The sequence below is a fragment of the Apus apus genome, chromosome 3, assembly GCF_020740795.1.
Source record: "Apus apus isolate bApuApu2 chromosome 3, bApuApu2.pri.cur, whole genome shotgun sequence".
NCBI lineage: Eukaryota > Metazoa > Chordata > Aves > Apodiformes > Apodidae > Apus > Apus apus.
Window position 1 is genome coordinate 84885816 of NC_067284.1, and position 23535 is coordinate 84909350.

Sequence of the window (23535 nt, forward strand, 5' to 3'; positions counted from 1 at the left end):
CTACTCTAGAACTGGCTGCTGGTTCAGAGAACAGGAATCTCCAGACCCACATATGCGTCCAGCATGAATCAGTGCACCCACAAAACATGTAGCAGTTAGCATTGCTTTTTCACCTGCTTAATAGGCTTATATCATCCTGACAGAAAGCAACTTACTCTTCTGCCAAGACTGGAATGACTTTTTAAGGCTCTGTCCTGGGATTCTGCACTGAGTGTTTAAAATTGAATTTTTGATGGCAATGGCAGATAATCCCCTTGCTTCTGCTGAAGCCATCATGACCCTAATAAAATACATATGTTTGACACTTCGGAAGCTCACTCGTACTGGTGTATCGTCGGCCAGTGAATTTAGCTCTTGGCTGCTCCTTGAGATCACTTTGCCCAATAGTAAACATTGCAGATATTGTGATTATGTGACAGCATGGCAATATGAAGCTAAGATTTACTTTAATGATTGAACAAGCATTGAATCTGTTAAATACAGATAGAATTTGTTCCTTTCTTTTGAACATTCTTCTTTAGGCAATTGGCAAGAGGAATCACTTCATCTAGTAATTTAGAGAATCACAAAGATCAAAATGAGAACAGAGGTAGATTTCCTCTGTGAAGCTACACTGTAAGCCAGGGGCAGTGTTCATGCTTCCTCCTCTAAGCTCAGTCAGAGCAATCAGGTTTGAGATAAAGCTGAGGAGTATGTGAACCATTCTGTTTGAAAGAGGCTTCAGATATGCTACAATGAATTGAGAGTTGAAAGTGAAGAATGGTAAAACAAGTAAAAATAAAATGCCATAACAATTTTTAAAAATAGCAAAATCAACCCAAAATTATGAAAGTAGAACTGTTACATGGTAGGAGAAAGCTGCCAGCAAGCCACACTATATAAGGGCTCCTTAACTCAAAAACTTGCTTCCTCCTTTTGAGCAAGCCCTTTTGTTAGCTTTCAATGGATGCATCAGAAGGCATCTATTTGTTAAGAAATTTTAAGTTACAAGCATGGAGCTTTGGATGAAACAGGCTGAGATATATTTTGCTGCTATGAGGTTTTGGCTGGAAATTGTGGGGGGATTTTATTATACCATATTGAGATTATTAGATGATGTTCCTGTGTGAGCTTTGAGCTCACTAAGTGGATGGGATGTGGAGATTTGTATTCTGGTCTCTTCCTGCATACCAAATCTAATATACCAGAATATGGACAAGGTATTTTTTCGAGATATACCAGGTCACATCCCTGAGAGTACTGCAAATTTTATTTTTGCTTCAATGGATCATTTATCTCCTTTTGTTGATTAGGATCAGGGCAGGTGTCCTTTCATGAAAGTGAGGGACTGATTGTACTAGCTCTGGTCAAAGTCCTGGAAGGTAATGTGCAATGTTCCTCCACCAGCTCTGCCAGGGAGGTTCAGTCATTCCCCATAAGATCTCTGCTATCCTGTTTCTTCCAGGGACATGTGCTGTGGGCAATTAGATAGGAGAATAATATTATCAAAACAACTTTTAGAAAGGGCAACCATGAGTCAAAAATCATGTTAGTTCACCAAATGGCATTAAACAACAATGTAGCTGCATTGCCTTTCTGGGCCTTCTGTAGTTTAACTCAAATAGGTGTGAAGTAACATTTTTCTGCTCAAATCAGGAGAAAAGGAAGAAATAACAACTCATCGGAGATTATTGACTTGGAATTAAAACACAGGTTTACATTCCTTGTCCTATTAATTTTTGTATCTCTCTCAACATTGAAGCTGTGAAGAGACTGGATTTCACATTTTCTAAAAAAAAAAAGTTTTCCTTCTGATGCATAGACAAAGTACTGTTATACATGTGTTACAGAGATTCAAAGAGAACAGTCTTCTTTAGTTGTTTGTAATCTACAGCCTTTGGAATTTAAAAATCATTAAGCTATTCCTATTGATCTTACATGTAATTCAATCTTATCTGTAAAGAATTAAAAATTTGTCCAAATCCAGAGAAGCACTTCAGTATGAGAACACCTAGGAACAGTGATAGTGTCACAAAAATAGCCTGCTGAGCAACCAGAACCAGACTCATGTTAATCATGCACGTAAGCACAATTTGAGCCCAGGTTTCCAGAGGCAAAAAGACTCTGCAAATCAGTGTTCTGCATAGTGGTCTTCTTGGATGAAAATAAGTTGCTATACTAGAAGTGATGGATAAGCAAAAAACTACATTCCAAAACTTTTATCTTGATGACTGAAAACATTGAAAAGAGACCACAAGACCATAAATGAGTATGATATTACAGCTCACTCAAGTTCTACTCAGCGATCGCTATGTCAGAGATGGCAAATCCCATTTTAAAAACACCTCTTTCCAACTTTGTATATAGCCCCATCCAAACCTTGTCACGCCTCATTGCCAAAGATTTCTAAGTCTACACAGGCTGGAACACAACAATCTTACAGCAGCAGCTGGGCTGGAATCACCTGCTTGCACACACACAAAAATCCTTTGTCTTAGCAGCACCAATCAAGAAGCTTTCAGCAACTTTAACCTTGAGAACACAGTGGACTGAGCTGCTGCAGCAGAAACTATTAGGACAGGAACTGCAACTAATAAAGTTGAAGGTCACACAGCAATTGTTCTCCTTTGAAACAGCAACATTAGGCAGCCAAGAAAGAGACTGACTAAAACAGAACATGGATGTGTACTGGCTAGGAATTTAGGCACAGATGATGATGCTTTCTGTAAGGGCCTGATATAATTATTAAAAAAAAAAAAAAAAAAAAAAAAAGCTGCACAGACTTCAAAAGACTTTGGATCGGGTGCCAATGCACACTTCTTGGCATGCAGACATTAGTCAATCCTTCTTTAAAAATATGGAGAAAGAAACTGGCATTTTCCACAATAGTATCATTGTGTGAGGAATTCTGTATAAATAATTAAAATCAATATTTAAATAGAAGTTGCCCATTTGCTTGCAGCTAATAGTAAAAGTTGACCTTTATAAACTTTCAATGCTCTCCAAGGGCAGTTAGCATTACTGAGCTACTGAATCTCGGTGAAAAATCAGGCACTGATAGCCTGGAGAAGTAGAAATCAAAGCAGAGCATCTCTAAAAACAACAGTTTTCAGCACCTTTGCAGGTCACAAATATCTTGTTTAACTTCACACAGCAAATTACTGAAACAACTGAGAAGAGACAATCCTAAAATAGACAGGATACAGTGTTCACTGGCCTCACTGGAGATAAAGGACACAGGGTTCAAAATGCTGGTAAGCAGATGCTATGCTATGTATACTACATTCTCAAAGTTTCTCATCACTTGTAAAGATGAAGGTGAAGTAACAATTCTTGGGTGTTCCAGAAAGTTTCTTTAGTGTAAAGAGGAACAAATAACTCCACAACAGAGATCAAGTCTTGAGAGAAGGTATTTCACAAGCACCCATACTTGGTGAAATCTCTGTTTTCTTTGTTTTTCAGACTTTCACAGGAATAAAAACCAGGACTTGCTCTGCCTACTGTGCTTTACTTTTCCTTCTTTCCATAATCCTGCAAAATAAGACTTTTCTTATAAATTTATTTGAATTAGACAAATACCTTAGGTGCTGCTGCTATCAGGTATGAACTACATTTTTAGGCAACTCTGATTTTTATATTGTTAATGAATGTGAAGGTGTTTATGAGTCATGGTCCTTCACAAATTGAAAAGAGTGCATGTTTTTAACAATTGATTTTTTATAAATAACTGTTTTGCTTATTCAAGAAGCTGAGAAACTGGAACTTGGAGAGCTGAAGCCAAGGGCAGGAATCTGAGAATTTTGATCTTGGCTCCTGTTTTGACCTCTAAAGCACATTTATTCCTGTTGGCTTCACAGATTTATACTGCGGGTGAGCAGTTAATTTAAGCATGTGCCAAATTGCTAAGATCAGTAGTAGCACCACTGATTTACAGTACAAAACCACTGCAATTAACTGCATAAGATTATAAAACCAAAGGGGCTTAGCTTGGTGTACACACCAAGATGACTTTACTGGAGTAGGAACATCAGTATTTAACCCTAGAGACCTGTCAGTGGGACAGGTGAACAAGCTCCACCAGTAAGGACAGAGTTTAGCCAGAGTAACTGCATCAACGCTCATGACTTCTGCTGCCGTAAGAGTGTCTGTTGGTCATGGGCCTTCGTTTTTCACATCCCTGACCTGTGTAGCTGATGTCAGCAAAACAGATGTAGCCTAAATGTGTTGTAGAATTCTTCTCAGCTTTGTGATTTCTCTGGGCAGAGTATGCTGAGTGAGCAAGTGTCGGTCTGGTGGCTAAGTTGATAAAACTGTGGGTGAAAACTCCTGCTCTCCTGCAGGAGAGCTCGTGTGCTTGACTGCTTGTGTAGCCCTAAGAAAGTTAGCTAGTTTCCATATACCATGGTGCCCTTTCTGTAAAATAGAGACAATGGCACTTCCAAATAAAATACAAAGAGGTTGTGAATTAAGTATACTACAGACAATTAAATGTTCATCTAAGTCAGTGCATTACCCACAGGGATAATTTAAGGATGTGAAACCTTTTGAAAAGACCAGTATACTAATGGGAAAATACTTGATTTTAAAGTGAAGACACTTGATCTGTAATTTCTGCAAGTTATATCATTTTCTAAGTTAAAGAACTCATAGCCAGTACCTCTCAGCAGACCATACGAACTTAGAAATAAACACCTCCAGCATTCCCATCAACACACAATGGACTCACAAGCACAGCTAAAGCTAAAATAATTCCATTAAGTTAATTTTTAAATGTTTGTTTTCAAATAATTTTTGTCAGTTGAATATCTATATTTGGTTAGGGGTAAGGGGGAGATGAGGGAAAGGTCTTAGTGACCAGCTCAGATAATATACTTATGAAGCTATCTCTGGAATTCTTACGTTGGTACCTATGACACTATCAAATTCATTGGAAAGAGTTTATCGCAAAGTTAAATGTCAGCAGCTGCCAGCCTTTAAATGGAACATACTTCAGCTCCTGGGCAATGGCAGCGATCTGTTCCACCCTGTCCTGGTGAGCAGCCAAATCACTCTCAAAAGCTTCATGTTTCCTTAACATGGCACGGACTTCTGTCAGAGAAGCAGATTCATAATCCTTCTGAAGTAAGGTCTGCTCTTTGCCTGAAGGAGGAAATTAAAATAATAAACAGTTTGTTACTAATTTATTGGTTAGAACAATTGCAAATTCTGACAACTTTTTCAACTGAGGCATGGTGAAAATCACATCTATGAGATTTTTAAAGATCTTTCAATAATTCCTTGGGTTTTGCATAGGCTGCTTATACTGGTCTGAAACAGCAAGTATTACATTGCTTGAGAAACTGGCATTAAAATGGTTTACTGGCAAAAACTGGGGCTCTAAACTACTGTGGTCTTTTCTAGAGTAGACTTATGAAACCAGAAATCACACTGCTATGCTAAGCTTCACTCTTACTAATGATCTGCTATTCTTTCTCGTGTTCTGCCTTCGATTCACTATTCATTTTGGCACTTCCAAAAAAAAAAAAAAATTTGAGATGTATGGCTGTCTTTTGTATCAAACACTGAATTTTAAGTAGAAAAAGTCAACCTATTTACAAAAGGCTAGAGAAGCAAAGAGGAAGTAAGAAACTGAAAAAATTCTCAGTAGCTCCTGTGTTGGATGACTTAATCTATACAGACAGCCCTACAACTGCAGCTCACCACAGCTCTGTGAATCCTAGATCCAGAAGGGACTATTGTTTCACTTGTTATGTATCAGCTGATGTGAAGTTTTCCCTGCGTAACAGCCATAACATGTCATCATGAGTAGTTTATGCTCAGAAAATAGGCACTCAGGGCTGCTAAACACTGTAGTTTCCCTTCTAGTATCTGCTTGGCAGCCATTTACAGCTTTGTATGCTTCCAGCAACTGTGTCACCATATGGATTCTGGTTTACTTTCACTGTGTGAAAAGATTCTAGCTGGAAAAAGCCAGAAGCATGGCAGAAGTAGGAAGACTGTTGTCACGGCAAACAATAGGATGATAGAGCAGATCTATGTTTAATGGTCCCCAACATAGCTGTGTGCCAGTGTGTCATCCTATAGTTGTTAGAAGTACATGTAAGATTAGGCTACCATTTAAAAAAAAGAACTATAACTGGTGTGTAATCCAGAGTATGGAGCAAAACAGAAATGGGTCTGTTATTATTTCAGCCTGGAGAAGAGAAGGCTCCAGGGAGACTTCATAGTGGCCTTCCAGTACTTGGAGGGGCCTACAGGAAAGCTGGAGAGAGACTTTTTGCAAGGACTTGTAGTGATAGCATGAAGGGGGAAAGGTTTCAAACTGGAAGAGGGTAGATTTAGATTGGATATTAGGAAGAAATTCTTTAGTGTGAGGGTGCCCAGAGGAGCTGTGGATGCCCCGTCCCTGAAAATTTCAAGACCAGGTTGAATGGTGCTTTGAGCTACCTGGTCTAGTGGGAGGTGTTAATGCCCATGCAGGGGGGTTGGAACTAGATGATCTTTAAGATCTCTTCCAACCCAAACTAGTCTATGATTCTATAATTATGTAGACTATTCAAAATGTAATGATGGCCAAATGACAACTCAGAAAAGCTGTTGATAAATTCACATTTAACTGGAGGTGTCACTGCATTCCTGTTTGGATTGCTGGTGTATGGATACATTGGAATCCATTAGCAGTAATGGCCTCTATCCAAACACTGAATATTCCCATTAAGTTTGGCTCACTATGACAAGAATATGATTTTTACAGTTAAAATTCATTAGTAAGATGCCTACACATTAGGAGCATGACTACAGTCAACAGAATCTGCAATTTTATCTATTTTTTTTTTATGTTTCTAAAACTGCCCAAACTACTTAGGAGTGAGTTTCTGGCAGGCAAATATTCAGTGCTGAGAGTTCAATCTTGAACATGAAAACACTGAAAATGTTAAAAGCCATCTCCCCTCACCATATGCCCACTGTTCATGGGTGGAAGCCTTCTGCCTGAATTTCTCAGCCAAGTGTTCCAGTCTTTCCAGTCTCCGTATTTCATTCAGCAGCCACTCCTCATAGCCTTTCTCAGCTTGTTCTAGTCTCTGCCAAGCACCCGCAATATCCTGTGAAGAGAATACATGGGAGAGAGGGGATGAAACTATCATCTCTTTTTATCCACACTTGCAGATTTATTATTCATTCACAATTTTACTCCAAAAAAATAAGAGTTTTTATATCCATCTTTTGTAAAAGCACAGAATCATCGAAAATGTTGTTGAGCAGCTCAGGAAGTCTTGTAGTCTAGACACCTGCTCCTAATAGCGAGTCCGGTTCAGGTGGCTTGATGAAAGGAACCCCCATGCAAATGGCTTCTACACAGTTGCAAGTTCAGAGTCTTCACAATACATTGCTTTTACTTCCTGTTTTACAATGTGCATGTTTTTTTATGACATACCTGTCAAATTCATTTAACTTTCTGTGTGCAAAGTTTTCTGAGCTTCCTTGGAAATCCAAGGGCATGAGTAGGAAACTGAAGTAACAGGGCCTTTATTTTCTGCCTATGGGGAGTGGACAATGGCTTTTTAACACAGTGCAATGGTCTGTTTATCAATTCTAAGTAACCAAAACGTAATGATAGAAGAGAGTACAGAAACAGGCTTGTCATATTCCACAGGAAATGTCTTGATCCACTGTCACCCAAAATGCTTATCAGCAGATGAGAATTCTTGGTACTAACTATTCTTATCTTCACAGACATAAAGGGTATAAAGATATAAAGCTTAATTTTCAAAAGTAGAAGAAAGGAGAAACATATATTGAGCAATGTCTGTTTCTGTAAGTCTGATGACCAAAATGTCAGTGAAACCACTGTGAGTTTTGCTTACATAAATAGTATTTGGCCTCATTGATAGAGAAGCATTGATAACACTCAGAATAGAAGCTCTGTATTGTCTCACATCTCAAGACAATATGCTCTTCGAGAAAGCCTTTAAAGAGGTAGGAGCATGCTTAAGAGAAAGCAAAATTGTAGAATTAAAGGGAATGTGTAAAAAGAACAGTTTGATATTGATAGAGTGCAACAAACTGAAGTCTCTGATGATGAATTAAAATGGCTTTTCCATCTTTCATGCTGAAATTTTTGTGAGAATGTTGACAGAAAAGGAGAAAGGAATATAGATGTCCCCACTACTTACTGAAACCATTTTCCCCTCTGACGGCATGAAAGCTGGCCGATTGCTTATTCTCAGTTTTGTCTGCAGGGTGTTGAAATTGATCTCCAGTTGACATTTCTCTTGGACTTTGGGAGGTTTGTGTTTGCGGCGGTAGTCCCGGAAATCCTCTAATTTCTTCTGCATAGCCTGCATTGTCTTTTCTGGGGTCCTGTTTTCCAACCAAGGAATTGTCCGGCGAATCCATTCTAAAAGCTTTCAAACCAGTACAAACAATTGAAATTAAGGCAGTGGAAAAGCAACAACAAACAATCATACTGAATGCACAAATCCTAATAAAGTTTTCTCAGTTTTAATATTATTGACTTCAGTTGGTGTCAATGCCTTAATGGCAAGTAAGCACAAGATTTTCAAAGCTGAAAAATACTTTTTAAACTAATTTGCCCAGATATTCTAGGTATTTATAGAAATGCCCTGATTTTCAGAAAGATGAACACACATTTAAGGCAGCTCTAGCTAATAACTCAAAACCTGAGTTACCCAAAATCATCTGCCACTTTAAAAAGTCTCAATGTCTCAAGTAATCATAGTTATAAGATTGGGACAGACACCAGCCAAGCAATTCAGATCATATAAAAATCATCCTTCACAAGTCTGTTAGTCCCAATATAGCACTACTGTCTTTGTGCCGATGATCTCAATGTGTTTTATGCAGGTTATGCATGAAAGACAAAGGAGCTCTCACTTGTGCACGACACATTCATAGTCCTGACTCAATCCATTTGCCATTTACCAAGAAAGGACAGGAGAAGCATAGTGTGCCCCCTTCTTACTCATTTGCTGTCTGTGTTCACTGGTGCATTGTGAACACCCTGACAGACCCTGTCCAGGTGTTCTTTGCAGCACACAAAGCCAATGATCTTGCTTGGAGTGACAGGACCCTGTATGTTCCACATGTGGTCAATGATGGCTATATTTGAAGAAGACATGGACAGCAAGCTTAGTCTTGGGGCAGACCAATGACAGTCCTCAGAACACCCTTTTTGGCACGTTAATGAGACTGAGTAACTTGCTGGAGGTCACACAGGAGGTCTGTGGCAAAGGAGTCACCTGAACCTTGTCATCTTGGGCAACTGAGCTTTGTACACTACCACTGTGAGATTGACCCCATTGTGCCTTCAGTTTGCTGTCTTGCAGAGAGTACATGAATCTTTCAGCTTTCAGTATTTCATAAACACAGTTATGACCACCTTACAGACACAGCTGTCTTTACCTCACTTGCTAGTCTCTCATACTCTTCCATCAACCTCTCATTTTCCTGATTCACAGCAAGAACCTTACAGATGCGGTTAGCTGCAGTCTCGGCCTGTAAAACACAGCAAATAAACAGGACATATTCATAAACATTCTGAGAAAGATTCAGGCTTGAAGAAAGAGGGAGAATGTGGCTGCTGCAAATAAAAATCATATTGCTTTATAGCTGGCCATTTGTGCTCCTAGGTCAGTTAGAGATATATTTACGCAGATTACAGTGGACTGAATAAGGCACAGAGCAGCACAGAAGTAGCCTTATTATCCAAGTGGGAATTTCACACTGCCATTATAGTAATCTAATATTTTTTTTTCTTTTCAAAGACAACTTAGGTCATTTTTAAAGTTATCCTATTAGGTTATTTTTCTAAATTAACAACACCAAAAAATTATTAGATTTGTTAGCCACACTGGAAAGACACTGTATGTAATTCAGGAGTTCCAGACCACCCTATATCTGCATATCTTATGTACATGTATGCTTGAGAATATAAGCAGCTCAACCACTGACAGCAAATCTGTTCATGCCTCCTGCCAAATTTATTTGTGAAGGCTCTGTGTAGCTCTGCCATATAAAAAATTGCTTTAGTTTTTTGACATCACAGATCTATGCTTCCATACAAATTAGTCAGGAGTATATCTAATTTAAAAAATCTGTAGACTCCTGTGTTACAGAGTATTTGGAATCTCCCTTTTGCATGAATAGCAAAACCTTCATACCCAAAAGCAAGAAGGCACAACAGCACAGATGTGCTGTGAGAAGTTGTAGGGAGGCTAACAGGCAGGAAGGAGCATTAAATCCTGAAGATGAAGGAAACATATCAATGAATTTAGGGTTCTTTTTTTTTTTCACATAAGTTGGGCTATGTCCACTTGTAGTCTAGAGATGCCACATCTGTAAGTGAGAATTCCACCCTGCATGACAGAACAACTGCTGGTGTCCTGGCCTCTTATACTAGTTCTTTGATCCACAAATAATTCTGTTGGCTTCAGTGGGAATCAGGAACAAATACTGTGTTGGACATCTTCTGTGCCTTTCTGCATCTTTACGTATCTTTGAAAATCTAGCCCTAAATTACTACTCAGCATAAGTATGTCTAGAATAGTCTCAGTCTCTTAAAGTCAAGCATTCCTTTATGCAACAAATGCATAAGATGTTGATGTAGCAAGAAACAACTCAATTTCACTCCAATTTGTAACTCCAAGTACAGTTTTCCTGAAATAGTCTTTGTAATCACCAAATAAAGACGCAAAATAAGAAACAGGAATGTCCATTGAAATTAAAGAAGTTCAACTTGCTACACAACATTTAATTAAAACAGGTTCAAATGTTGTTTAAAAAAGAGTATTAGTGCTCAAGTAACACTTGCAATTGTTAATTAAAACCACAAAGTACTAAATTAGTTTGTTGTTTGTTTGGGTTTTTTTAATAAAGTAGTGGAAATGTGAAACAACCAATCAAAAACACAGCAACCTGAAGGGACAGTTGATTAATACCTGCTCTGCTCCAGCAAAAGCATGGTAGAAGCAGGACACATATGTCATGATAGCTCTCTCATCAGGTTTGGGAGTGTTCACAATATCTACAAGAGGGTGGAAGAAATTAAAACAAAACAGAACAAAAAAGGAATCAAGGAGTAGAAAACTGGATGATTAAATAAAAGCACAACATAGTGTCACACTGATTGTTTTCTTGTTCATAGCTCTGCACTCTATAAATTCTACAAAGCTGTAATAAATTTAGTGTTAGATTGATGGGTGTTGACAGAATAAAATGTACGCTAGGAATTCAACATAAGCTCTTGCAAAAAGGTGGATCTTTTTTTAGTAAGCTTCATCCTGCGGTGTCATGGGGGAAGCAACCCTAATTTTACCAGGCCTCTCTGCTGAAGAACTGGCACGCATATGCCTCGTGACTTCAAATGTGAGATGTTTTTGACAAAGACACAGGAAAGACAGACTACATTTTGATGTGGGGAGATGTTCTCTGGAAGTTGCATGTGGATTAGTTTAAATTAGCATTATGTATCAGTATTCTTTATATTACTAAACACTTGAAGTATGTCCAGCTCTGAATTGCCTTGCTTTTTAACATTTTCCTTCTTTTCATTAGGACATGATCTGACAACTCTTCTGAGTTGTTTGTGTATGTTTCTGTGTCTGTTTTGCATAGTAGCAACATTTTATGTTGTTGTTTGTACTTACCATTAAGCATTTAACATTTTTAAAACAATCCTGAAAGCATAAGAGAAGGGTTTATTTTCTGAGCATTTGTTATGATGTTTTTGACATCTGCAGCAGGAATAATATCCAGCAGGGGAACAAAAGATGGCATTCTGCTACTGAAATTCTTTTTTCACTGTGAGCTTATTCTCATCCGGCATTTTTAAAGGCACTCAAATGAATGCACACAAGTTCAATTAGAGAATAATGTCCTCTAGCCCATTCAGTAACTCACTGTCAAAAACCTACTGGATATTATTAGTAAATATACAGAAAGATGAGACAGGAAGTTTTGTTTCTATGGAACAAAATGATAGACTACTACTGGCTCTAGCAAGACAGTGGCTCACAGAGACAACCAGGCAAGAGGAAATGAGCTCAGCTCTAAGATGCTGTCCTAGTAACTAGTGAGGAAAAGATCAGAAGAGGAAAAAATTGCTGAAAGAAACAAGACAGAAGGTGAAGGATGAGATCTGATCCATCTTCCACAATCTCACCTTCTGAGCACCAGCAAATGCATGGTAGTAACAGGAAACATAAGTCATAATGGCTCTTTCATCAGGTCTGGCAGTGTTTACTACATCTGTGTAGAGAGAAGAGGGTTAACTGCTCAGAAATTCTCACAATTCCATCAGATTCCATCGAAACAGATGGCATGGCTGGCAGATCTACTGGGTTCAGCTTCACTGTCGCTCCTAAGAAATTTCGTCTAAATCACTAGATTTATTACAGAGTTAAACACAGCCACTGACAATCACAAAATAGGAGTGACAACAATGTATTTTAGAACAGGGTTCCTGTGACTAACAGGGTATTGACATATATGGAAACCTGTAGAACTCCTGCAGGCCAGAAATACATTTTTTGCTAAGAAGAGCTTGGAGAGTAATGGTTTTGCAATCCCTGCACCAGCCTGTCTTTTTAGTTCATAGCATAAATCACAGAAGAGTTTGGCTTGGCTGGCTGATGGCTTTGTCTCTGTTGTGGCAGGAAAGAGTAAAAGTATAAAGAGGGTGCAACCAATGTATGGGTACACTGGTAAAAATGGACCTGTTCATTAATTAACAGAGAAAGGCAGAAAAAGGTGGTTTGACACCAATTATAGCTGTGAGTGATGAATGATGCTAATGCAGGCTGCAAGGACTCCTGCTAATGTAAGAAGTGGGAAGATACAGGTGTGAAAAGATCTGGGAATGCTGGAACAATTTCCAGTATAAATAGTGAGATTTCTGACTTCAGGATCAATGTATTGACCGATTCTGCATCTACTTCCCATAGTAACAAAACTTTGCAAGGTTTCCACTGAGAGCACTGTGGAAGTAGAGAGTAGCAAGTCATGGTGAATACTTAGAAGGTGTTAGAAGAAGCATGATTTCATTTCCCCCTCCCCTGTCAAGAAGGCCTAGAATGTGCAAAAAATTTGTGAGGAAAGTAAAAAGGTTTCTTATATTATATATGAAGAGAAAAAATGAGGAAAGGAAAATGACAGCAGGAGGTGTTCAATGGTAAGGAATTCCTTGAATCATATTTCAGAGTAAAATAAGTGGTGCTTGAAAGGGGATTTGCAATTAAAAAAAAAAAAAAAACAACACAAAAAAAACACAACAAAAAACAATTAGTTGTGAAATATGAAAGTGAAACCAGGAACTACCTGGATTTTTCAAATCATCCTGTATCGGCCCAACTTTCCCACTTTTGAAAGACTTCAAGGGAAGCAGACACAGTGAGTCTGGGTGTTCTGGGTAATTCATGTGTTATCACTGCTCTACTGACAAGCCACCAGAGCAGAGTCTGCATCCTTAGAAAAGAATGCTTTGAACTAGTATAGGCAAATTCCAGTATTTTTGCATCCTTTTTTTTTTTTTTTTTTTTCCCTGGAATACAAAAGTTTGGTTATCTTGAAGAAATTCAGGAAACTTCAATAAATATTTCTTGTTAATCCATAATTCAAAAGGTTTACAATTAAAATAAACCAAAATAATACTTCCCTCAACCTAGCTCTCTTTCATAGGAGGCATATTGTTAGTATATTTTTAAGGTTCTGTACTTTTATTTCTATTTCTGGCCCTCTAAGTTAAAAATTTTAAAAAGTGAAAATGTTCTAAGCTGCTAAAATTGTATTTCTCTTTATTAGACTTAGATTTTAATTTCTGAAAGGCAAGGATTATCTTTTGATCCCGCATTTTATGTCATTTATTACACTGGTGACATGTGCTGAGGTTAGGGCCCAAAGTACTATAACAAAGACAAACAATAACAAACAATAAATAAAGAAGCAAAAAGTTAAATTATTCAATACATGGGGGAAAATAAGGAAAGCATTTTTGAAAACAAAGCAGGTTGCTCCATCATGATTCATGTGGAAGTAATGTTGAAAATTTTGTAGATACAAAACAAAAGAAGTTTTACTGTCTCCTGCTTGTAAGTAATCCAGACTTCAGTAAGATATAACTCTCACCTTCTGCATCCAACATTTTAGGGATATCCAAATGCTTTTCAGCAATTTCCATGGCAAGGTTGATATTTCCTATGGGGTCATCCTGCATTAAAGAAAACAATTCAACTAGTGAAAGATAGAAGTTTTGCCTTGAAGCAAGACTATATTAAGTACACTAAAACTTCCTGTTTTCCCAAACTGTAAACTGGAATCAAAACCATTGTTCCTCAAAAAGCAGCATATATGTATGTGAACTTTTGGTCTATCTACTTCTCTACTTTCAAAAGAAAACAGCAATAAGTTATTATGTACCACTAGGATTCTGCTGCAAATGTATTCTGGAGGTGAACATAGATAATATATGCAGTGTACACTGATCATTCTGAGCTAATTCTGTATGAAGTGCAGCAGTAAAACATGCAGTGAAGGCCACTGGTCCAGTAGGCTATACTCAACAGTTCACCACAAAGTTAGTCTTGCATGTTTTTATATTTACTATACATTATATCAAAGTGATATGAATGCTCCTGAGTTCTCTGCTGATCAGGTGCATTCATGAGAATAATCAAGCACAGACAGAAGCACAGTTCTCCAGAGGGAGCAAAATTTCCCAGTTTTGGCTTGGACAGACAAAGCTGTAATGCCTTTGTAGACTGAATTTTAGAGCTGTGGAAATTTAAGAACTTCTAGTTCTGAGGCTTGGTTTTTGAAGGAAAGAGAAAGGAAGCAGTGGGCACAGTTCAGATAAATAGCACACATTTCATGTCTTACACTATGGATAGCTATTGCTGACAACAGAAGAGCATGTCACATTAGGACTGCTCTTAAGGCACCCTATGTGAAATGGCAGTTCATGTCATTAATTCTATTATATTTTCACATATTCACAAACTGCTAAATGATCATAGCCACTCTGAACAATGCCATCATCTGCAAAGAGATATGGGGAAAACAGGACACAGAAGAGCAAAATTAGAGATGCTGGAGGGCACTGAAAAAATGCTAACAGTTTTCCTGTCAGGACTTTACAGGACTTCCATTTGAATACAAACACTTCCTAGAAAGGGATCTAGTCTCAAGCATACTTCTTTTGTTACTGTGAAGTGAACTTAGTAAGATTACTTACTATGGGATCACAGCAATTATTTAAGTTTCACAGAAGTCTGTTCCTCATGCACAAACATATGCCAGGTATCATAAATAGTAATGCCCATGACATGTGTTTCTATAAATATATAATACTAGATAGCCTTTCCTTTAAAAGCTGCATGTTCAATAAAACATGCTACGAAGAAGAGTTTATCTTTTGAAACCTAACAATTTGGTTATAATAGAAAACAAAGTCTCTAATCGTAAGTTCTCTATCATCATTTAGCAGTATTGTGCCTCATAGATTTTAAGAGGAAGTTAAAATGTGGACAATATTTAAACTTAATTAACTTAATTTTGCTATGACACAAGACACCACATGTAATACATTCACTATATGTGTATGCAAAATCTGTTACTGAAATTAAGTGGGGAAAAAATACAATAAATCTAAGTGAAATCTATTGACTAGGTTAAAACACTTTGCTAATGGATGAGTGATGAGCACCTCCTATTTGTGTGCTTGGTAATAAGCCCATGAATAAATAGTGCTCCACTGGCAAAGGATTTGTTTAAAATCACAGCAGCTTCTAAATAATTCAAAGATATCTCCATTACTCATGCTTTTAAACAAGACTACAAGCCATACTAACTAAAAATCTCTGCTATAGCTGAAGAAATACCTCATCTAACTTGGCATAGTCAAGCAGATCAGGCCTGTGTCTATGGATAAGGGCGTTGAAAGCAAGGCCATCTTTCCAGCTACAAGTTCACACAAAACACATTGGTGAGAAAAGGAAAAGACAGCATGCAGGAGACAAGAAACCAAGAAACAAGACACCAAGACAGCTGTTAGTGTAACCAAAATGAGCAGTCAATCAAACACAGCCAGGTCAGAAAAGCAAGATCTATTTTAGGATTTTTCTGCATATGCTTTACGTGCCACAGCTCAGCCTCAGTTTGAAACCTGACCTGTTCTTATTTTGGAAACCTCTAAGAGGGAAATAGTAATGCTGATGCAGATCTGCCTATGTTCTATTCTCTCTTCTCAGCAGTCATATAGAGGAAGGTTATACTGTGAAGTTTTTTAGTACTGTGTACCACTTTTCAAAGCACAAACTCAATGAAACTAACTTCTGTTTGTGTCATGCTTCAGCACATGTACACAGAGACAGGTAGCTTAGTTGTTCCATTCATCTATTTGTTTATCCATAGGAAAGGTTGTGTATCAACAGAATTAGAGAACAAGCTGGTGTTGGTGGCTTATATTTCACCCTTTGGTTCAGATCTACAGTTGTCTTAAGAACTTTCTCAATTAAAATCTTGTGTGTTTAGGAATATGTTCATTTAATTTTCATCACTGCACACCCTGGGGACCCCAGTAAAATTTTAACATCTATGTAAAGCAGACTCAGTTTTCAAATTATTTAATTTCATTATTTTATCTTTTCCCTCATAAAAGGCTTTCTTGGTAACAACTGATTCCACTAGTAAAACAAATTTGTAATGGAAAGGCATGGAATGGAAAATACATGATTTATCCAACTCTCTCATAAATGAGACGTTGCACTCAAAAATACTAAGTTTTTAGTTTTCCTGGTGTTTACTTGGGACCTCAAGATGCATTCATTCCAAAGAGCAGAAAATGATACATATGTATTGAGAGCTAATTTGAAAAGACAACATTCCACTTGCTTTCTAGGTTTTATATTTAAGTAATGAGACCCAGGAATTCTGACATTATTACTTTTTCCTCATTTGTCCCTCTTAAACCAAAGTGGCTGGTACCTTTTAGAAAACATGCATTTTGCCTTAAGTAGGACACTGTAATGAAATCGTTTTGTAATCCCGTGAGGTACTACCTAAGGCAGTCAGCATATCAGTCTCGTTTACTCTTCTCTGGAAGTATAGGTAGAAGTATAATTTAAGACTTGATTAATATTTTCTATGTAATTGCATACTCCTGATTACCAAGGGTAGTATTTGTTCTAAGGAATCTTAGCATTAACTATCATCTCATCGTTTACTGCTCTGCAGTCTACAGTCACACCAGATACAAAACAAGATGGAATATACGATATTGTCAGTGGTGAATGAAGAATTCCAATGTATTTGATTTAACACCCATATTGGACAGTGTAAAAGACTTCATCAACTGCCTGGCAGCTGAGGACCAGATTATTGCAATTAAATACTGAAGTCATTGCAATGGAAAGGAAAGAACACAGGACAGTCCTTTCCTCCATGCCACTGTTTTTTTTTTTTGGACGGAGCTTAGAAAGCCTGTCTGAATTAGTATGCACTCCTCTGCTTGTCTTTTAGAAAACATGCTAAGCAAACCAGAAGTGAGCCAAATCACTGCAGGACAGCATGCTATACCACCCAGACTGATGACCTTATTTAGCTTGGAGTAGTCAATAAGATCAGGTCGGTGTCTGTGGATAAGTGCACATAATCCAAGGCCATCTTTCCAGCTTTACAACAAAAGATAGAATGGAAAAAAAATTAGTAAATAAAGTCATGGCATTTTACAGTTTGATCCTTGCTTAAGGCTTAAAATAATGCAGGAACTCTCCTGTCAAATATTGACACTTATGTTCTATCAACTCTGATCCTTCTGAGCTTTTCTGTTACTGTAACTCCTTTTCCTGTAGTATGTATCTTACTTTTGCAGTCCTTAGACTCCTTAGGACTCCATAATACTTTCTCAGCAATGTATCTTATGTGCAACAGTCCCTGATTTCAATTGTCGAATTTGTGCAGTGTTTCAGGATAACTTAGAGTACATGTTCATCAATGAAAAGGCATAAGCTTCTATTATGCTTACAGAATGTTTGCAAAAAAATAAAAGGAGACCAAACCTGTAATTACTTGAATTTGCTGAAGCAATTGGCTTTTTATATGTCTGTTATTTCAGACAATTTTAATGGCACAACCATGTTGTGCTCACAGAAGTGAGAATACATAAATCAGCTTAATTTACTCTGAACACTTCACACATATGGCAGCTTTGATCTAAGCTCTTACACATCAGTGTGACTTCAGCCCCACTATCTGAAGAATAGGTTATCTGGCAAGAATAGGCAACGAATGAAGCTACACATTTTTTGAAAGCTTTTAGGAAGTTCCTTTCAGCCAGAAGCAATTATCCTGAAGGATAATTCATGTAAACACTTTATGCAATCACAAAGACTGTGGGTTTGAGGTCTTATCCTGTGCAGTAATTGTGTGATACTAAACACATTAAGTCTGTTAGAATCCCTGTCACTGAGATGTCTGGGTAGATCCTTCAACTAACAGAATCATCTCCAATAAAAACGTAGTAAAATTAAGCAGAATATACATATGTTGTATAATATACAATCACCCAAAAGGTAAAAGATAATAAAAATGAGAACCACATTTTTTTAATTTATTTATTTTTTTCCCAAAAGCTATAGACTGAAATGGTCTGGACAGCTCATTGTAAAGTAGTTCTGTAACAGCAAATCAACCCAAACATTAATCAGGGTACTTGCATTCAAGACTTTTTCCCCATACTGTGTATCAGACCAGCATATGTGTGCATACAAACTAGGAATCTGATACAGTAATTTACAATACACCCTGCATCCATATAAAGCTCTACTGAAATATACCTATTTATATTCAAGGAAAATAACACATAACAAATTTCAGATCTCTTAAAGTCAATACTGGGACTGTAAATCAAACAATTATTTTTTTTTTTGTGGATGCATGTGTGAACCATATCATCTCTGCTACTACATATGCTTTAGGTGCTGCAGATTAAGAATTAATTCAGAACACCAAAACACAGTAATACAGAACTCTTATTGTAAGTACTAGAAGGGTTTCAGGGAAGCCAAGGTCACATGGTTAAACAGTGCAAATGGCAGGTCATGTAGTTTAATGAGGTGAGTCACCAGCAGAGCTACAGGAACTAGCCCAATGAAATCCCAAAACCAGGCAGCCTACATATGGCCTGGAACTCCCTTTCTAGCCCTTAATGGGAACATAGAACCACAAGGCTGAAGCTTCACTCAGTTTTCCAGTGTTGGTAATGATCCTGATTCTGAAAACAAACACATTTAAAGTGCTGCTGTTTTGTACTGAGTGCATTTTTTCTTATTATTTATAGTTATGTTACAAAATAATAAAGACTGATTCATCATAATGAGACATTTGCATGCTTAGTACATTGGTATTTTTGCCAAGAACAATCTAAACCTGAAAAACAGTCATTTGCCAAGTCACCATGATGCAGTACTCAGGTATTTCCATATACCCAGGACCTCTAATAATGTAATATCTGTATGTATTAGGGATTTTTGTCTTTTAGAGAGTTACTATGGAATCCACAGTAAATAATGCCAAAGGCTAAACAAGATAAGACTCTGGAGAGAGAGCATGAGAATTTCAAAATGTCTAGTTAACAGTGAAGTTAGTTAAGAGTGAAATTCTCCTGTCAAATATATATCTGCACAACTGTGGGAAAAGTTTAACTTAAAATATTTTGGACTGCATCTATCCCTTGAAATAATGGAAGTTTACCTCAGATGGAAGTTCTGAATGTTCACATTTCTGTAAGGAGCAGTTTTTCTTTGACACCACAGCAGCAACCCTTCTTTGGCAGAGGTCTCTGTAAAAGATACCAGGGAGTGAGAAAAAAAAGAAAAATTTAAAAGTGCTCCAGTAATTAATTTCTTGTAATTTTAAATGTGGTCAGCCACTTGAAACTGAAGAAAACACTGTATCCTAAAATACTCATATAAATGGACTAATGGGGCTCCATCAGGACCCAGAGGTCAGCTCAACTGTGTCAACTCAGTCTAGAGTCTCAGCCTGCACAATAATCCTGGGATATCAGAAGTTTAAGAAAGTATATTGGTTGGGCAGCAAAATGTGTATTTGGAGAAAAATACCTAATACAAATATAATATAACTAGACACAGAAGATGGTGTTCATGCCTACATTAAATATGTTTGTAGTCTCAGTCCATTTGCTTAGAGGGAGGTATAAGGGCTAAAGAAGTTCCTTCATTATTTCAACCCTATGGGCATCTGAATGCATGAGTAAAAGGACAGAAAAGATAAAATAGACCATTAGGTTCACATATAACATCCCACAAATTATAGGCAGGACAGTATGCAGAGCTTGAATTGACTCTACTTCTGTTGAAAATTGAGATTAGTTTCTAGAATTCCAGACTTTTCACAGCATAGATTTGATTTAAGGAGTGTTGTAACAACACACTTTTTGGAGCCAGTTACCAAGTGAAAGTCAAGAAAAAACATTCTGAAGCAGTGAGGGGAAAAAAGTGATAGAAAAGAGAGGGATATATCCAGACAATATTTGCAAAGACTGTGAGAAATGGATGGGACTAAAAAAGTATGTTGGAAATAGGAACACCATACAGGGTACAGCTTAATGTAAGGCCACCAACGCTCAGAAACACAAGAGTGTTTCTATCTTTATATAATTGAGAGGCATGCCACAGCATTTAGAAAGCTGTCTTGATGTCTCTGTCAGGATAAGGAGAGTAATTACATTTTCCCTCCAGAAATCAATTTTGTCACCAGGTAGAGAACTTGCAGTACCATTTTCTGTGACAAAATAATTCATTTTTTAAACACTCATCTCACTTGTGCACAATTCATATTAAAATGTTTTTAACAAATTTCCTAATTATTTAACAAGGTTGCATTACTATTACCTTCCACTGAAATATCCTGAATAGCAAAGCGAAGGATGATAGTCCAGATCATACCCAGCGTCATTTTCACGTTGCCATCAACAATTTCTAAAGATGAAAAAAGAGACAGCAGTAGTAATTAGAATGGTTTTTTTCTGTTTTCTCTTTTTTTTTTTTTAATAAGAAATTTCTATAAATAATATATTGTATCTAATAAATTTGATGTATTTCTACCATAATTCTCTATCTACACAGAGCTCATCTGGGTTCATTTTTCAACAAACTCATGCTTGTGCTACCCTGGCATTAGGAGTAAGGATTACAGAGGTCACTTCAGCCCTTCCGTGCTAGAAAGGTTTCTCTCTAGGTAGTTGCAACTGTCTCCAAGCTTTACCTTTTAGGCTGACTCATTTAAAGACAGCAAGAGGAGAAATGCTTTTTTAAAGTTTGAATAATACCAGCCTTACTGTTTTCAAATACAAAGGAACCAAAAAAATATTATCTCACCTAAAATTATAAGAAACTACAGGACATTACCAGTTTGGTTTTTTTTAATAAGATGATGCTCAGAAATTCCCCTAGGCTGTTTAGACCTTTTTGAGAATTTTACCTGTAGTGCCAGCACAGACTAGATATGAAGAATAGCTCAAGAGACACAGCACCTCCTGAGACTAAGCTATACAGCTTCCTACCAAGGAGTTTGGATACACAGTTGAGAGGTTGTAATGTCTTATAGCTCTGATGCCTCTGCACATTTATGTATTTTCAATATAAAACGGGAATTTTTACCTCTGGGCTTTCAATTTGTTCCAAGAATGCTTGTGTCTACCTACAAGACAGGGCATCAGGAGGGTGCTTTCTCCAACCCATCTCACACATACTTGGGATTCCTTTCCATAAACCAAGTCAGAATTCAATGCTCCTACATTGTAGTATGACCAGTAATATCACTTAAATGTTTCCACACTGAAAAATGTACTGCCAGAGCACTTAAGTGTGGTGATTATGTTCAATCAACCTGAAAAGTATAACAAGAGACTCAGAGAACATAGTGAGACTATAAGGAGGGTCCAGCACTGGAAGCAGAGAAGGTGGGACAATGAGAGAGGGCAACTGCAGACTGCCTTTCCAGTCATGTCACACTAGTGGAGTGGGGAAGGCATCAGCTGCTCCTCTTCTTGAAAGTCACCTACAGCCTTCCTCAAAAAGTGGAGCAGCTGTGGCTGCCTGGGGGCCCACTGGTATTCTGGGGAAGGAGCAGGAAGAACTTGCAACAGGAGGAATTTCCTCAATTTAACATCAAATGCCAGTAGAGGTGTCAGCAGAAAATGGAGTAGGAAACTTTAAAGTTGCCTGAATCCAGGGGCAATTTTTCCAGAACAAAGCAGCTGTTAGCTCCAAGACTTGAGATACATGTTAAATTGCATTAGTATGTGACACAAGCTGTCATATGAACCTATGGAATTAACAAATGGAGCAGGAGATATGTCACCCATCACTAGTCTATACTTACTTTGCTAGTGTGATAATCCAAGTTATATATGAATGGCTATTTTTCCACTTTCCACTTTGGGATCTACATTAATTTTCCAGAATTTTCCAGAATTCTTACCTCACCTTGCCTGTCTTCCATGCATTATTACTGTCTTATTGGCACTGAAAGACTTCAAGTCTCTTCAAATCTCAAAACTACACTCTTTCAGCAAAAAAATGACCAAATGACAAGTAGGACATGTAGCTACTTCTCTCACATTCCTCCTCCTCAGTCAAGTACTTAGATGTACTTTGACCAGATGTCTGATATGTATATACAGTAAAGAAGAATTTTGTCAAATGTAAAATAAATTAATTTAAATACTCAGGAGGCATTGCTGGTTGTCAGGCAATCAATTCATGGTTTTGCATAATCACTACATCGTTGTTTTGATTTGCATATCTGTATGTACATGCAGACAGAATTAAAGAGCAAGAGAGGAAATTTTCTGTGTTGTGCCTCAGGAGAATTTTCAAGCAAATTGCCAGCATTGGTTTCTCATTATATACCGCTAGCATTAAAAAAAACAAACAAACAAAACAAAAACTTATAGAAGACAAGGAAAAATATCTACACAGAAGGAAAACAGAGTTTCTAAATGTTGAAAAGTATCCGTGATTAAAATATACTGATTCATTCCTATAATTTTCCTCCACAGGTCAGTGGAATTCTTCATTATTTTCTTCATGCTGCCTGTTTGCTCTGGGAGGAATATAGTTCCTACACTTCACATGTACAAAGCTATAGCTTTCTGGGGAAAAAAGGTCTTGCTGACCTATGAGGACAGGAAAGAAAAGAAGGGAAAAGGATGGGAAAACAATAAACATTGCCTAGGGGAAAAGCTAAGCAAAGCAGTGTGGCATGTTGTTTTGTTTTTATTCTGCTTTGGCTTTACTTATTATGTTTATTTATTTATTTAGTATTCTAAACTTCTTTTACCAGATTCACACATCATTTGGCCTTTAATATTTCTCCCACTCCCCAGAAAAGCAATACAGAAGTGTTTCCTGTTAGCAGGACACTTACATTTTGTGGTTCTCCATTACTCAGTTCATTTCATTCAGGATGCAATTACCTTGCAAATGGAGTTATTGCACTTCTTTAAAACTTAAGGGA

General features: G+C 37.4%; 1 protein-coding gene across 2 annotated transcripts in view; it reads right to left on the reverse strand.

The window, feature by feature from the left end:
• Nucleotides 1–23535, reverse strand: part of ACTN2 (actinin alpha 2) — a 69503-nt gene that overhangs the window by 16062 nt on the left and 29906 nt on the right. Inside the window, exons 4-12 of one of the 2 annotated variants that reach the window (XM_051613210.1) lie at nucleotides 20907–20993; nucleotides 19744–19831; nucleotides 15873–15951; nucleotides 14122–14203; nucleotides 12161–12246; nucleotides 9403–9495; nucleotides 8154–8384; nucleotides 6935–7082; nucleotides 4968–5118 (exon numbers count right to left, since the gene is read on the reverse strand). In XM_051613210.1, coding sequence (XP_051469170.1) covers nucleotides 4968–5118; nucleotides 6935–7082; nucleotides 8154–8384; nucleotides 9403–9495; nucleotides 12161–12246; nucleotides 14122–14203; nucleotides 15873–15951; nucleotides 19744–19831; nucleotides 20907–20993 — 1045 coding nt within the window. Of the gene's footprint in view, nucleotides 1–4967; nucleotides 5119–6934; nucleotides 7083–8153; nucleotides 8385–9402; nucleotides 9496–10937; nucleotides 11024–12160; nucleotides 12247–14121; nucleotides 14204–15872; nucleotides 15952–17584; nucleotides 17664–19743; nucleotides 19832–20906; nucleotides 20994–23535 lie in introns of both variants that reach the window. The other variant, XM_051613209.1, reaches the window with a different exon arrangement.